The sequence below is a fragment of the Coptis chinensis genome, chromosome 7, assembly GCF_015680905.1.
Source record: "Coptis chinensis isolate HL-2020 chromosome 7, ASM1568090v1, whole genome shotgun sequence".
NCBI lineage: Eukaryota > Viridiplantae > Streptophyta > Magnoliopsida > Ranunculales > Ranunculaceae > Coptis > Coptis chinensis.
Window position 1 is genome coordinate 92,562,412 of NC_141462.1, and position 15,367 is coordinate 92,577,778.

General features: G+C 37.5%; 1 protein-coding gene across 2 annotated transcripts; it reads right to left on the reverse strand.

The window, feature by feature from the left end:
* Positions 1-5,218: 5,218 nt before the first annotated feature.
* Positions 5,219-14,839, reverse strand: LOC147490023 (uncharacterized). Of its 2 annotated transcripts, none has more exons than XM_086573381.1 (12): positions 14,757-14,839; positions 14,001-14,203; positions 12,944-13,125; positions 12,187-12,839; positions 11,844-11,973; positions 11,609-11,686; positions 10,178-10,517; positions 9,893-10,029; positions 8,193-8,269; positions 6,441-6,542; positions 5,701-5,887; positions 5,219-5,583 (listed from the first exon to the last, which is right to left on the reverse strand). In XM_086573381.1, exons 2-12 carry the CDS (start codon positions 14,200-14,202, stop codon positions 5,494-5,496), a joined length of 2,178 nt encoding a protein of 725 aa, XP_086429507.1. In that variant the 5' UTR covers position 14,203; positions 14,757-14,839; the 3' UTR covers positions 5,219-5,493. The 2 variants fall into 2 exon arrangements, with proteins under 2 accessions (XP_086429507.1, XP_086429506.1); XM_086573380.1 differs by having other exon boundaries at positions 9,893-10,092.
* Between the last annotated feature and the right edge of the window lie 528 nt (positions 14,840-15,367).

Sequence of the window (15,367 nt, forward strand, 5' to 3'; positions counted from 1 at the left end):
TGACGTGAATTTTAGGGACACACAAAGAAAGCCTTAATTAATATAATTATGGTAATATGTTGGTTAATGATATATCTTTAGATAGATGATTGTATATGCTTTGATTATTTGTTTAGTTAGAACCTAAAAGCCCGTGGAGGAACTAAATGCCTTTTATGATCGTATAGTTTGTTGTGTGGTTAGTGGGAAGTTAAAGCCTCCGGTGGAGGAACTACTGCCTTAGTTATTGAGCTTAAGGATGTTGTATTAGTTGTTGAAAGTTAGGGCCTCGGTAGAGGAACTAACTGTCATTATGGTTTTGTATATATTGGTATAAGTATATGTTGTATTTTTGGGCTACTCACACCCATTTTTATAAGACCGATTCATGTTTGCTTATTGGTGTGTTCATTAAATGAACACAGTTGATAAGTCTTGGCCGGAGTTTAGTGTTGAAGAAGATTGAAATGAACACGTTGATAAGTCTTGTGAGGTTTAGTGTTGAAGAAGATTGGTTCTTTGTTTGTGGTTTTGCGTTAGCGTTGCATTTCAAGATAGGTTTTGTTTCCCTTAAGGTGATATAGATTTTGGGTTGAGGAAATATTATTTGTATTTTCATTTGTAATTTTAATTAAAGAGTTATTGAAAAGAGATTTGTAACCTAATCTTATTTGATGAATTTTTGTAATGAAGATGACATTTGTTTAATTGAAATTTTTATTGGTTTTAATTATCCATATTTAAAACTGTTTATGGGTTTTGGGAGTTGAGAGTCCACACCTCGGAGATCGAAGAGTCGGGGAACAAATAATGTTTTTTATCTGCAGCCAAATTCGGGTATGACAACATGCCTCGCTGCCTTGATAACCTGAGAAGCTTCCTGCTCAGTCGTATCATCCTTCCTCTTCAACGAGCTGCTACGATCACGAGGCTTGAGGACCATAGTATCCAACTCAAGGGGAGAGCTACTAGACCCCACTCCCCCTTTAGGTCACCCACTCGACCCCCCGACCCCCGAGGCACCAGCACCTCCCATGGGTCGCTTAGGACCGGCGCGACTTTGGTTCCTGTCTTCCCTAGTTACCAGATCGCTCTTACGCTTATCCATTGCTGCTTCACTAATTTGACCCCGAGCCCTCCTCTTATGATCTCTCCTTTTTTCCCCCACCGCAGGACCTCCTCGTTCCACAAAGAAATGTGCAACTTCAGGCAGTTTCGCCTGTTTCTGAACTCGAGTTAACCTCACAAACTTCTCAATCACCTTCCGGTCAGTTCGCCTCTTTATAGCAAGCTCTGCAAAAACAACAAAGTAGCAGGTTTAATACAAAATCAACAGATGCAACATCAAAACAATCAAACAATATACTGGTACCCACCAGCAAAGTCACACATTCTATTCTCCACACCAAACCCTCTAGCACAGAAGTTCCCAACTAATAGCAACGACCTATTTTCCCAAGACTCATTACTCACACCGTCCAGAACGCTAAAGTTAAGAGCACGAGATCGCTTTACTAAGTAGTGTTCAATAATGTCAGCAACCTTTATCTGGTATTCACCGCTCGCGTTCAACATGTCAAACACTTTGAGCAACCGCCATGTGTTACCCACAAACTGATAGGGCACTTTGCCACAAAAATTCAAAAACGCACAGGCCAGCTTCGAGAGCGCAGTATTCTTATACCAGCCCTCAACTGCCCTTCACAGACTATAACCCCGTAGTTCGGTGGGTCGTACTTATCACTAAAGACCTGTACGTCCTGTCCTGGTTCGTGGATCTCTAGATCGCTTAAGTTTATCCCGTAAGTCTTTCTCAGATCGTTGAACGCCCTCAGCACACGTTTGTCTACAATCCTAGGAGGTAGCCCACTAGACGAAGATCTCTCATCGTGACCTGAAGTGCTAGTAACAGCAACCACAGATTCAGATCGTGCATCATCTTTTCCACCCCTAACCTCATCCTCATCACCATTTTCGCTCTCACAATCAACTGACTCATCCTTCTCCTCCTCCACATCATCCCAACCCAGGGAAACTTCGTGAATCTCATTAGATCGCGTATCATCTGAATCAGACATCTTTCTCTTATAACTCACAACTACCACAACAAGCAACAATACAGACGACCTAACAACTCAACAACAAAAAGCAAGAACAAAGCAGAGAGTTGAAGAACAACAATGACAGAAAACTAACCTGGAAGTTCTTGATGTAGTAAGTTTTTTTCTGGAAAGAGAAGCAAGAAATGGCTCTTTAGATTGCAAGCGTTGGTTTTGTGTAACCGCCCATCCAGTTCCCAATGTGTCATGATTACAGCCTAAGCCCTTGCCCGCACACGTCTACCAAAGACCTATTTTTTCAAAATTCCGAAAAAAACGGCGACACGTTTCCTCATCAACTGCTAAGATTCTCTCACGTGCCAACCACGTGTAAGCTATCACTCCACATCCATTCGTCTACCCACACGAGTCGGCCTCCATAGTACGGTCGGGTATTTCCATTCAGGCTAGTCCATTTCTTCACCCTTGCTCAACACGCGCCACTGTTTTCTCTCAGCATATCGCTTCAATGAACAACACGACCTACTGAGAGGGGGCTGTGTGAAGGAGTGGTATTCTCATTCAGGAATATCAAGCACGTGTTCAGCATAGTGGAAATACCACACCAACCTCTGACCTAGTTCTCCGAACTACCTTCAGAATGACCTACATCATTAACTCATGTCCACGAGTTACGAGATCGCTCTAAAACAGATCGACTCGTACATCATTACACAGATCGTTCTATATCATGACTCAGCCTATTTTCTAGAAGCAATCATTACCAAAGCCTTACTTACTCAATCACATACCGCAAATTACGAACCACTGTAACTACTCCCCATTATTACAAACTTCCTACCAACACCATTCCAATACTCCTTCTCAATCTCAACCCTACATTTGTGGTTGTCAGTACACGTGTGGGATAGAGATCCACCTTCCCTAGCTATAAATACCTCTCATATGAACTACGTCAGACTTGATTCTTCTCTCCCCTCAGAATCGAGAGATAGATACGTAGGCAGTTCGCTCAAACAACGAACTCGGTCTTTTCCATTTCCAAATCTATTCTCTTTTCCCATCATATTTGTAAGGGATAACTAAAACACACCTTTACAACCTTGATCTTCTAGTTCTATGGGTTGCCCTCTGTGAGAAAGGAGTTGGGAAAGATGATTTGGAAAGTCGCTTTTGTTCATCTCCATACATCTCTTCATGTCCTTTACACTTTTCATCAGTACCCATTCCTACAACCTCAACTCACCTTCATGAATCAGATGTTTATATTCGTCTGTCTTCATCGTCTTTATACTTTTGCTTGAGGCATAGACCAAACAAGAACTCTAGAACTTTAAGCAGTGTCTTAATTGGAATTAAGAGGATAGAATTAAGCAAGATCACAAACATCAACATTGTGGAAAAGAACACCAGGCCACAATAATCCTTTCGATTCATTTTCAATAAAGGATTCTTAAATATCACAAACTTTGCGTCGGCATACACAGTCATCACTCACATCCAACTCCATGCATTTAGACAAGGCGTACAATCTAAAGCTAGTTGCTGAACTACCTAGTAAGATGGTCAGGATCTGGGTTACGACTACTACTCCCATTGACCAACCATAGGCAGAACTCCCGCCACAAATTTCCAAAGTAAAATATCTAACCGCAGGTAGTATTAATGCAAGTAAAGATAGTACGCATAACCCCGCAACAATATATAGTTCGATGTTTCTGCATAGCACAAATTGAGGATTATAGTTAAAACAATACAACTCAACTTCAGTCTCTGTAACATACTTCTTTGACCCTTTGTAAAGAGATCTTTATTATGATCAAGTGATAAGTCCTTTTCACAGGCCACCACCACAAAACAGATCCACAAAATTGCGAGCATTGCTAGCATAAAAGTCATGATAATGAAATGCTCTATTTTGAACAAGAAGATAATGCCAGTGAACGTTTGCATAGCAGTGTTGAAATAAACAGTTAATACCAAAATGCTCAAAGCGACCATGTTTGTAAATGATTCAGAATTTGTACTGATTCCAAGAGAAGGCATGAAAAAGCCCATAGCTATGCATATGAAGACATTCCCAGTAAGCTTTGAAATCTGGTCCTCAACACTCGGCATAGTTGTCGTTAAATCTACCGGGATTTTTGAAGCTATAGACAAGAGAGTCAATGTGAGTGAATTAAGTGAGAACATTCTACATGGTAACCATCGTTTTCTATGACGAAGACCAGACAGAACATCGTAAAGCATAGCCAGGAAAACACACCAAAGATGCTGCTGCAATGTACAGGCCAATTATAGGCACAGGATAAGAATACCTGGAATCATCTACCACTACCTTGATGCAGCCATGCTTTCCCATCGTTCTAGGTTGGTTAGTCAGACAATCTAGCTGAGTGACTTTCAATTTATCTTGCCAGATGACTTGGTTTGATTGTTTTCTTTTGGTCAGGTCAAGCACAAGACTTGCAAATGGTCACATAGACACATACACATCAGATGTCGGCATTTTTAGTGGATCCTTTTAGTTAAGGACAAATGATTTGATGGAATCTTGGTTACATTTGGTGGCATGTCACGCCAAACAAGGTAGTCGCACTTAATTTTTAACATCATGCCTAGTTTTTTCAGAAATCCAATAACAAAGACAACCTTCCAAATGAAAATGGCGACATCTTTTTGCTGTATTCCCTCTAACAAGACCACGTTTGAGATGAAAATGGCGACATCTTATGGTCACAACTCAGTGAACTCACAACCAGACCTTGGAGCTCTTGTCCTAAATGTTTTTGAGATACTGAATCCCACAGGAAACAACAACTGATATAAAGCTACCAAGTCTACCAACGATTCAGTTTTACAAAGGATGCCTAAGAACTCTATCATCAAACTCTTCTACAGGGCTATCAATTACTTCTACGAAGCATGTGGGAGTCGAGCCACAACAACTTTCCATACATAGATTTTCAAGTTATGAGAATGTGAGTGCTCACAAGTCACAACTAGCAGCCATAAATAGATTTGGACGAAAATGCAGTTTTTAGCTCTTTAACAGAGTGTAGTTAGATCAGGTTAAGTCTTTAGCGTCCGTCTTTGCGAACCTTTAGAAAGATCCACAGGGGACGTCATCTTCTCAATCTTAGTCCTATTTTCTTCATTCATCAATGTGAACATTCAGGTGAATCTTACAAGTATACTTGGATTTTCTTAAAACGTTGTGTATCAAACTATACATATCATCCAAACTCAAAGTAACAACTTAAAAAAATCCCTTTTGGATTGTGTGGTACTGTGGTCTAAACGTCATTATACGCACCAGGCTCTTGACAGTATCATTAAGTCAGACTGCAAATGCATTTCTTGACAGTATCTTACTAATCTAATTCTAAGCACCAGGCTTCAAAATAAAACAGTCCAGAAAGTCAAGCGGCTGGGAATAGAATTTCTACAGGCTTTAATGGAGGACGGCAGAGAAGAAACACCTTTTCCCGATGCCCTTTAACTTGGCTTCTGACCAACCTTGGCCTATCCTGTATGCCTCAACCTGTCATCACAGTCACAAGTCTTGTGATCAAAATAACCTTTTTCTTGAGAGGGAAGATAAATAAAATATAAAATATAAGTATATCATAGTGATAGAAGTCTTGGTGTAGATTAATACAGTATCAACCATGTTGTTGCCCTCGTTCTTCCCTCCAATAGCATAAATTGTCTCTCCGATGACCGGTGCCACAAAGTATCCCCTAGGTTGCTTCATTTCATCGCCTTCCAGCCATGAGCCCATCCGAGGATCAAAAACCTCAATGCTAGGAACATATGAATGTCCATTATAACCACCCAAAGCGAATCTGCATTTAAAATCATCCATCAAATAGTTTTCCCCACAATGGGCCAAGATTGGATAGCCAAAACACTAGCACATCATAATATGGTCATGTGATTTTTGAATGAGCACATGCATTTATTTTATTTATATATTCTATGAGATCAAGAAAGCTCTCGTTAGGCAAAAGGAGTTAGTTATAAATTCCATCCTACATTTCTCAAGATGGCATGAGCTAATACATAAGATTATAATGTACAGGTCTCGAAACAGATTCTGGTGGCTTGCGCTTAGGCTGATCTTACCATGTAAATTTTCCTTCGACCTCTTTAAACTGAGGACGGGAGTATCAATTGCAAATATTCGAAATGAAACCCTAGTGACCTACCATTTTCATTATCACCATTATAGAGTTGGTGGTTTGAATGGATTGAGTGGTGCCCAAGGACCAATATGTACAACGTTGAACTGGGATAGGGGTTCACAATAATGGATGACTGGGGACAACACTGTCAGGATTTGCAATAAAGAGACATTCTCATCAGTTACTTTTAAAATAGGAAACAACATGAACTTACAATTTTCCATGAAAAACAGTCAAGGTGTGACTGGCCCTGCATGTGTTCATACTTTGAAGTCTGGACCAGGAAGCTTCCCTAGGATCAAATCGTTCAGCCGATCTGCAACAGTAAAGGATTGAGTTAATTAGTAGGATGAATCTCCCATTCTCCCAAGTAGTGGCAATGTTTCTGCTTGATTAATATTTAAAATTTGATATATAAACAGGTGGAACTTTCTCCCACCATTTTCTAGTTCTATAGATAGCTTTGCTTTTCTGCCTTGCTTGTAAATATAGCATTCTATTTAAAGGTGGCAAACTGACAATAACCTCAGAAATTTTAAGATGGGTTTAACATAAAATCCAATTCCTCGGATGTCTAACGCCAGAAAGAGAAGGTAAAATTTTGTATGCCCTCCTATTCATTATGATATGGTAGAAAATCCATAAATTGGAGGTATAAACAGAAACAATGGTAATGCTGGAATTGAAAACTGCATTAAATGAAGCACCAACTTGATGCCATGGGGTTGTGACCTACTCTCATTCACATTATATGTTCTGTCCTTCTATGTAATGTTAGGTTTCCGCACACCACCATGGGATCACACACTTTATATGGCTGTGTCTTTCTATGTAAATTGTAATGTTTAGTGTTGGATCTCCCTAGTACCGATATTATCCTTATTTAATTATCCATAGGTGTGGGGTTTTATCCTGAAAAGGCCTCCATACCAGTTGTAGTGAGATCCCACCATTTTAACACATAATGAACTCTCCACTTATCCCATGTGGGACCACCAGATTTCGGTCCACATTCTTAACATGTAATTATAAAAGTTATGCACTTCCAAAGACAAGTGCGAAAAAAGGCATTGAAGGACGGAGGCACTTGGAGAAATAAATGAAGATGGGGGTGTGCAAAGCCCAAGCAAGACAACACATGCTGACACGTCCCACCATCCCTCGCCTAGACTGAATGAGATAAGAAAATAAAAAGTGATTTGTACTTGAGAGAGAGAGAGAGATGTGCACACACATGCACAAACACACCCTCATGCTCCCATTTGTTGAATGAGTCAAGGGGAGATATTTGGGAGGTCTATCTGTTCTAAATGAAGATACATATTTTACAAGAAGAAGAAAAAAATCAGCGCAAGTGAACATTAATCAGCTTACTAAAAGAGTTGAAAAGTTTTATAAACAATCCATTTAATAACCAGAAATGGTGCTGATAGCAATTTTAAGATGAGCTATTTTTTTCAAGCAATGAACATGGTGGGTATCTTCCAAGGTCCCTAATAAGGTTGTTGGTAGCAAGGCCCAAAATATCGATATCGATGAATATATCGGTGTACCCAAAAACCGATATATATCGGACATATCGGATATATCCATTTTTTTGGTAACCAGTCCAAACTATTTAAAATATCGGGTATATCGGAAATATAATATCAGAAATATCGGATATATATCGGAAATATATTGGAAATATCGGATTTATATTTTAAAATCAACCGATATATACGATTATATCGAAATATGATTATATCGGCGATATAAAGTTTCATATCGGGGAAAAAAAGTTCTATATTCGGTAGATATATGTCGGAAATATCGATGTCGGTGTACCAAAATACCGATATATATCGGCAATATATCGGATATATCAGCGATATTTTGGTCCGTGGTTGGTAGAGAAGGTCTGGAAACTTCAGTGAACTTAAAAGACATAAACTATCTTGAAGCTGGGGGAAAGAAAGGGGCTTACTTCAAGTATGTGTTTCCATCATATCCGCCCACAACATAAAGTGCACCATCAAGCTCTGCAGCGGCAGAAGAAAAACGCTGCAAAAGTTGAAGAAACATCTTATTTATATTCATGGTCAAACAAGAATTGAAGCATAACTACACAGGATTGTGTCTGCACAAGCTATGCATAACTCTTGGAAAATAAGAAATTGAAAAAAAAAATCTTATATGTTATAAATAAAACAATTCAGCATATAATTGGAGGTGAAAACTCTAAGTGATAATTCCCAAGGGATTGAAACTATTAAAGAAAGAAACGGGTGCATCTTTTGGCATTTTTGTTCAAGTAAATGTAAATATTCCATGAGAGTGCCAGTGGCCCACTGGTCAAGAATTGGGAATTGGGAAGAATTGGGTTCGAGCACATTCTCACCTAGGTATTCCCACAAATAATTAGTATTCTGACAAATCAAAGAGCAAGTAGTATAAACAATTTCCTCTAATCAAACGATTGGAGTGTATATATATCTATGTGTTAAAGCAATAATACGTATCAAATTCGTATGAATTTCAAGAATAACAAGTTCTATAAATTCTTGAGGCGTGTTATACACACAGGAAGAATAAAAATACTCATAGTTGTACACTGATACATTGAAAAGAAAAAATTTGTGTCTTCAAACGTTCAAGACTGGTCGAAAATATAAATCGCTTTAGATCTCTGGAATGCAACATATGTATGAAACATGAAAAGACAAAGATTAACAGTCATGATCATAAAACATAAGAAAAGTCAGAGTTGTTAAGTGCATCTCTTTCTCATATGATATTTTGTCAACATGTTTCCCCTTGTGCGAGGTAGTCACGTGTTATTTAACTCGTAAACACAATAGAACATAAACGAAAAGGAGGCTTCTAAGAAAAGAGTACAAACCAACCCGAAACTGAAGCTCCCCTGTTACTTAAGAATCCCACTCATGGATGAAAGCCTTGGGATAGAAGTGAATAAGGTTCTTCTTTGCATTATATAATAAGGTGCATCTATTTCTTTAAGAAACAGATAATTTTCTAGATTTTGAACCTTTAGGCAATAGCAGAAGTTACTTTAAATGGCAAAGAAAGGGTATGGAAATAATGTTTATGATAACAAAGGTTATTTCATCAACACCTATAAGATCACATTATTTTGGCACAAAAAGCTAATCTTGACTGTATTTGGCAAAATGGAGTGGGACAAACATGAGTCCTGTCAAATCTAAAACATACAAACAAATTAGGTACTTATTTGCTTTCACTTTTAATGTATTGTTTGTGTGTGTATGTGTGCAACTGTGTTTCTTCTTCTACCATTTGCATTGCAGGGCAAGGGTTATGGTTTGAGAAAATTCAGCTTTAATTAGCTCTCCATTCATTCACAAGCCAACAGATGTATGAAGAACATAGCTTGGTCTTCAGAGCAAGACTTGCTAACTTATAGCACACTATACATGTATTTCACATACATATTTTGATCTTCAGACATGTTACCAAGGTACACTATTGAAGTATTGAGTAAACCAAAAATATGTTAACGTGTGGGTACAGCATGTTTAGCCATCTTGGCTGTTGTGTGGGGCAATCACTCTACCTAGACCATGCTACAAAGGGAAAAAAAATGTACTTCATCATATTCCAATACAATAATCAGTCATATTCAACAAAAATAGTAGATAAATATACCTGTTGTAGCATCGAATGGGAAGGAATCCACTTTTCAGAAGTTGGGTCAAACATTTCAACCTCCTTAAAACACTCTTTGCCATTTCCACCACCGATTGCATATATCCTATTACCCAAAGAAGCACTTGCTAGACATCCTTTTTTCTCATGTAATTTAGGACATGAGAACCACATGTTACTCAACGGATCATAGCATTCAACTTCAAAAACATAAAACATGAGTCACTTCCTTGCAAAGCAGGAAAACCGCGAATGTAAGAGCTGGAAAAAGAGCAAAAGTAGTACCTGTATCATACCACAGATTGCTATAGCTATTCCAACCACCAAAGTTGTAGATAAGACCATTCAGCACAGCTGCGGAGGCATTCGATCGTAGAGAGCTCATTGGCTTGACAGATCTCACAATATCTTCATATGGTGAATAGGAATTCACTGTTGGCAACCATGAGACACCATCGTATCCTCCCATTATAAAAAGCATACCTGAATCAGATTTATCAATAGGCAGTTCACTAATACACGCATCCTTCCAGACTTTGATGCCAGCTGTTGAAGGATTTTGCAACTGAGACTCCAACAACATAACATGATCTCTTAATTGTTGCAGCAGAATCCTTGAATCGGCCTGACATGCCAAACTATATTAGTTCCAAACGCATTTTAAAATCACAAAGAAAACACAGCAGACACACACTAAAATGTAAATTTATACAAATATGGGTTTTCTTGCAAATTTATCAAATACATTCACCAACAGGAAGAATGCCTACAACACCCAATGACAGAAGAGAGCACAAACAAGTAAACACATGCATAACCAAAGGGAAGTAAAAAATGTTTGTTTATTCAACTCCGAACAACAAGAGTATTTGAATCATTAGAACATACATAATAGATGTTACCTTTATCTCAAAACAATAGTGGCCATACAGATAAACAGCTTATATATAAAATTCTAAGTTTGAAATTTTTTCAACACAACACCAAGTATAAGTGGTCAGATGCTAGTAGAGCATACCGAACCACAGTAGGCACTAATAACTACCAAGAAAAATATACAAATGGAACAGAGCTTAGGAACTGAGTGAAAATCTCACATTGTTAACTATTTCCTTATAAAAAATTACTACTTTAAAAGAAATCATTGACATTATTAAGTTAACCTTTGAGTTCTCTTATCCCCCATCACATGGTACATCCATGACTATAAAACACAGAGTATCCAAAATTAATATCCGTTCAATTGCACTAGGCAAGGATGATGAAGTCCCCAAGTAACAAAAAGAGATGCAACATATCCATCATCAATGTCCAATTCACGCACTAGCAAACGAACTACACGTCTAGGATACTAGAGCAAATGATTGTTAGGTAAGAAAAAAATATGTCAAGAATGTAACCTATAAGCAATCCACTCATTTTTACACAGACAATAAAGTTTTTCAAAGTTCGATAATACTGTAAAGGTTGGCAATAATTGCAGTTACAGCATAAGGACCAATAGTGTATCCAATTTCAGATGCTACGAACTCAACTACCAATTAGGGAACTGAAAAAAGCACAAAGCTATACAGCTATACTTATCATTACCAACACTTTTAACAGTAATTGACTTCTATCATTTGATAATGAAAATCTTTTACCAGATTTAAAAAAAAAAAACTTTTAACAGTAACAAAGTTATTAAAGATATTTAATATGTTTGAGCAGAAGTACCAGGTCTTTCTCCAACGCGCAGGTCCTGTTATGTTGGTTCAAAGAAAAAGCCTTTACCCCTTCCAGTTCTTGCTTCAACTACAGACAACATTTGATAACCAAAAAGTTGGTTAGCCACCTAAAGAGTGAGTATTGAAGTAGAAGAAGAAACAATAATAACAATATTAAATAAAATAAAAATGCTACAGGAAGTCAGGAAACTAAGAGCATCAAGAGAGTTTAAACAGTTAAATACCTGATCTATTCCAGATGGAGGGCCAAACAAGTTAGAGGACATATCTTCGTACTTCTTGGATGCTAAGTTGTCGCCTGTCCCACAAGGAAAATAACCATCTTCTGTTTCTTCCTCGGAATTCAGATTTTCCCTGTTAAAAGCCCATCACTTCAGCTTGAAATAAACACATTCCCCATATTGAACACCTAAATCTATTTTAGGTTGAATAGCAGATACGTTATTCGAAACGTCTTCATACTTTTCAGCTTACAATAAACAGATTCTTACAATCTTAATCACAAAATCTATTATCAGTGGAAAGACTTCATTTTTTTTTTATGAGTGGAAAGACTTTCATACTTACTCGGATTGCAAAGGTGTTGTAGGAGAATGTTTATCCTCCACATGTGGGTGGTCCGTCCCACAAACACTGAAAACATCTATGCTTTCCTCTGAATTCGACATTTCCCTTTCAAAAGGCAATTGTTTAAGCCTAGTGAGTTCCTCTTCATCTTCAGTAGCTTCTCTATCTAATTGTGTTGTTGACGTCATCCTTTTGTCATTGCAAGGAGTAAGGCCTGAAGTCCCTTCATCTTCATCCCAACAAGACGGAGTAGATGAGCTTTCTTCCTCCCAACTAGCCTCAGAAACACTAGACTTTTTATCATCCGCCTCACTTCGTGCATCAGACTCACAAGTCTCTTTGAAAAGGGAAGCCCATGTCCGTGTACCTGGAATGGGAAGGTCTACCCCAGCAATAAGTCCCGATGTTGCAGTGACATATTCAGCTGAAGCTTCCTCAGTGATTAACTTCACTCCTTCAGTTCTAGGACTGGATACCTGGAGAGGTCTTCTAAAAGTAGCAGGTGATGACTCAAACAATGAAATCAGTTGAGAAGTCTGTCTGCGGTCAAGTTCAAACCGAAAGAAGAATTCATCAATATAGTTTTTTTGTATAACCTTCTTGTACTTCATCTCTGGCAAGAACTTGATTTGCTTCGGAATACGTACACGGACCTTGGCAAATTAAACATCATGTGATCAGAAAACTGCTTTTCTCATACATATACAGTATAGATAGACATATCACTAAAGAAAGGTAAAGAAGTATGCTGCTGCACCTGCGCAGGAAATTTAGTCTTCTGAGAACCATCATCTGTCCATGCATGTGGGTTGATATCTAACCAGCCATGACTAGCTGCCTCGAAGATCCCATATAAATTCCTACCGTTGCAATTGAATAAGAATATTGGCAGCCCTGGCACAATATTTTTGACATACGAGTAATGTTGTTTTGGTAAACCTGCACAACAGTTATTACAGATATAATAAAACTTTTGAAGAAAAACACAGTGTAAGTCCGAAATAATAGTAAATCAACAAGAAAATTAGGTATGTTAAGAAACTACCAAAAAGTTATTCTTTTCTTAAACTAATAAAAGCAAAATATGGGGTTATAAACAAACACACTCGTATCTGATAATACTGACAATAGCTATGCTCCTATGTCTTATACTGGGGCGCCAGGAAAGGGAGCACTAAAGTGTATCTGATAATGTCAATAAGTGCATGACTTGATGACAGCGATATTTGGGATGTTAATATAAGAGCCAACAACAAACACTTAATAAATTACAAGAAACCTGAACATTTACAACATCACAGTTATACTTAATCTTCACTCAATGAGGTTTATATACAAAAATAACCAGAAGGTTTAAGATATTCTTCCAAAGCAATGTGCCATAAAAACGTAGATTTAAATAAAGTAAGAGAATATACGACTTTGGTCCTGCATCTATTAAGTAAGTCTAACTTTAGAGGACTTGAATATTCTCCCTAAGCTTTTTTTCACCAGCAAAACCTTTCCAATAAAAAGTTAAGGTTTGTTGTCTCTAAAGGTGCAAATCCCCTCAATCACTGACACCCTCAGTGAATATGCATAATGGAACATGTAAGCATTGAATGGTTCATCTCTAGGATACTGTGGCCCTTCTAATGCTATCCCGTATAAATGTCGATTTGTCCTAATACAGTTCTATATGTCACCTAATTCTGATACTACTCATGATTGCATAAACAGAGTCTGCTTGGAATTGTTCAAACCACCAAATCCCAATTTTGAGTCTAGAGACCAAATGACATGCTGTAAGTAGCTTTTAAAACTAACATACTAACCAAAAAGCAGGTTTGTAAGGCACTCCTCCATTGTCTCCGTTTTACAAGCAAATATCACCCCACCAAGCTGCTCTTTGGTATAATGAAATGCAGGTGCACTGGAATTAACACCACGGGCATGTGGTATTCTATTATCAGCCAAGGTATGCCTTTCATTTTTCTTTTTCTTCATTTGTGATTCTTTTTTCCGTCCACGTCCCATTCTGTTGCGCCACAGATTCACCAAAAATAAAAAAAAAAAAACACCTTAGCAGTTGAGATAACAAAAACCCCGACAACCATACAAAGTGAAGCATAACATAATCGAAGCATTAACATTCCGAGGAAATGTTTTTCCAAAATCTCATACATACGCAGTATAACAACAACCTAAAAAAACCCTTCATAATTGATATAACAAAAACCACGAACTAGCATTAATACGTTTTGCAGTATAACAAACAAACATGAACATCAGCCAAAGTACATTCAATGTATAAACGACAAATGAGGAAGCACAAATTAATATCACAATAGATTAAAACATCAACCATTATAATATCTACCCCTACTTTGCACACACACAAATAAGTCAAGTCAAGTCAAGTCCAGTCCAGTCACGCACACAAACAAATCAGTAATATCAATCTAAATAACTAAACATGCATTGAACTAGTATGAAACTTAAAATCTGTTAAAGTTAACCTAAATAATAAACTTATCATAACAACAAAATCAAATAAATAGTACAAATAAAAACAGTAAAAGAGAACTTACTTGAAGAAGATGAACCGGTCAAACTTGTTTCAAAACACAATGTAGTAGTAGTAGTAGTAGTAACGTAGTAGAAAAAAAAAAAACTCAAACAAATAGATCTTTGCGAAAGGATCTACGTTTCTTTTGTGAGTGAAAATGTGTTAGAAAAAGAAAATAGAAAAACAAAAAGATGAAAAACAAAATAACAAACGTTATTTCTAGCTCAAATTTCATTAAAACTGTGGTTTTCTAGTAGCAGTAAAATGTTTTGTTGAAAACAAGAGGTTGGAAAAAGAATGTGTGTGAAGAGTGAAGAGAGAGAAGATGGATTTTTAGTTGTGTGGGTTGTTCTGAACTTGTGAGCTACTTACTTATATAAAACGATTTTTGTTTTTGTTTTTTATATGGGGAATGGATGGGAAATGGGAAAATTTTAGAGAGACACGCGGTGAGTTTTGATGGGTTGAAGAGAGTAGTACTTGCTGCTCATTAACAGAAGTGGAAAAGATGGAGTGATGGAGCGCGAAAAGTTGAACCTTACCGTACAGTTTTTTTAATTTAAAAGGAAGGACTACTACGTGTAATGACACGTCATTGGTGGCAGTTTCTGGACATGGACGTGATTGATGATC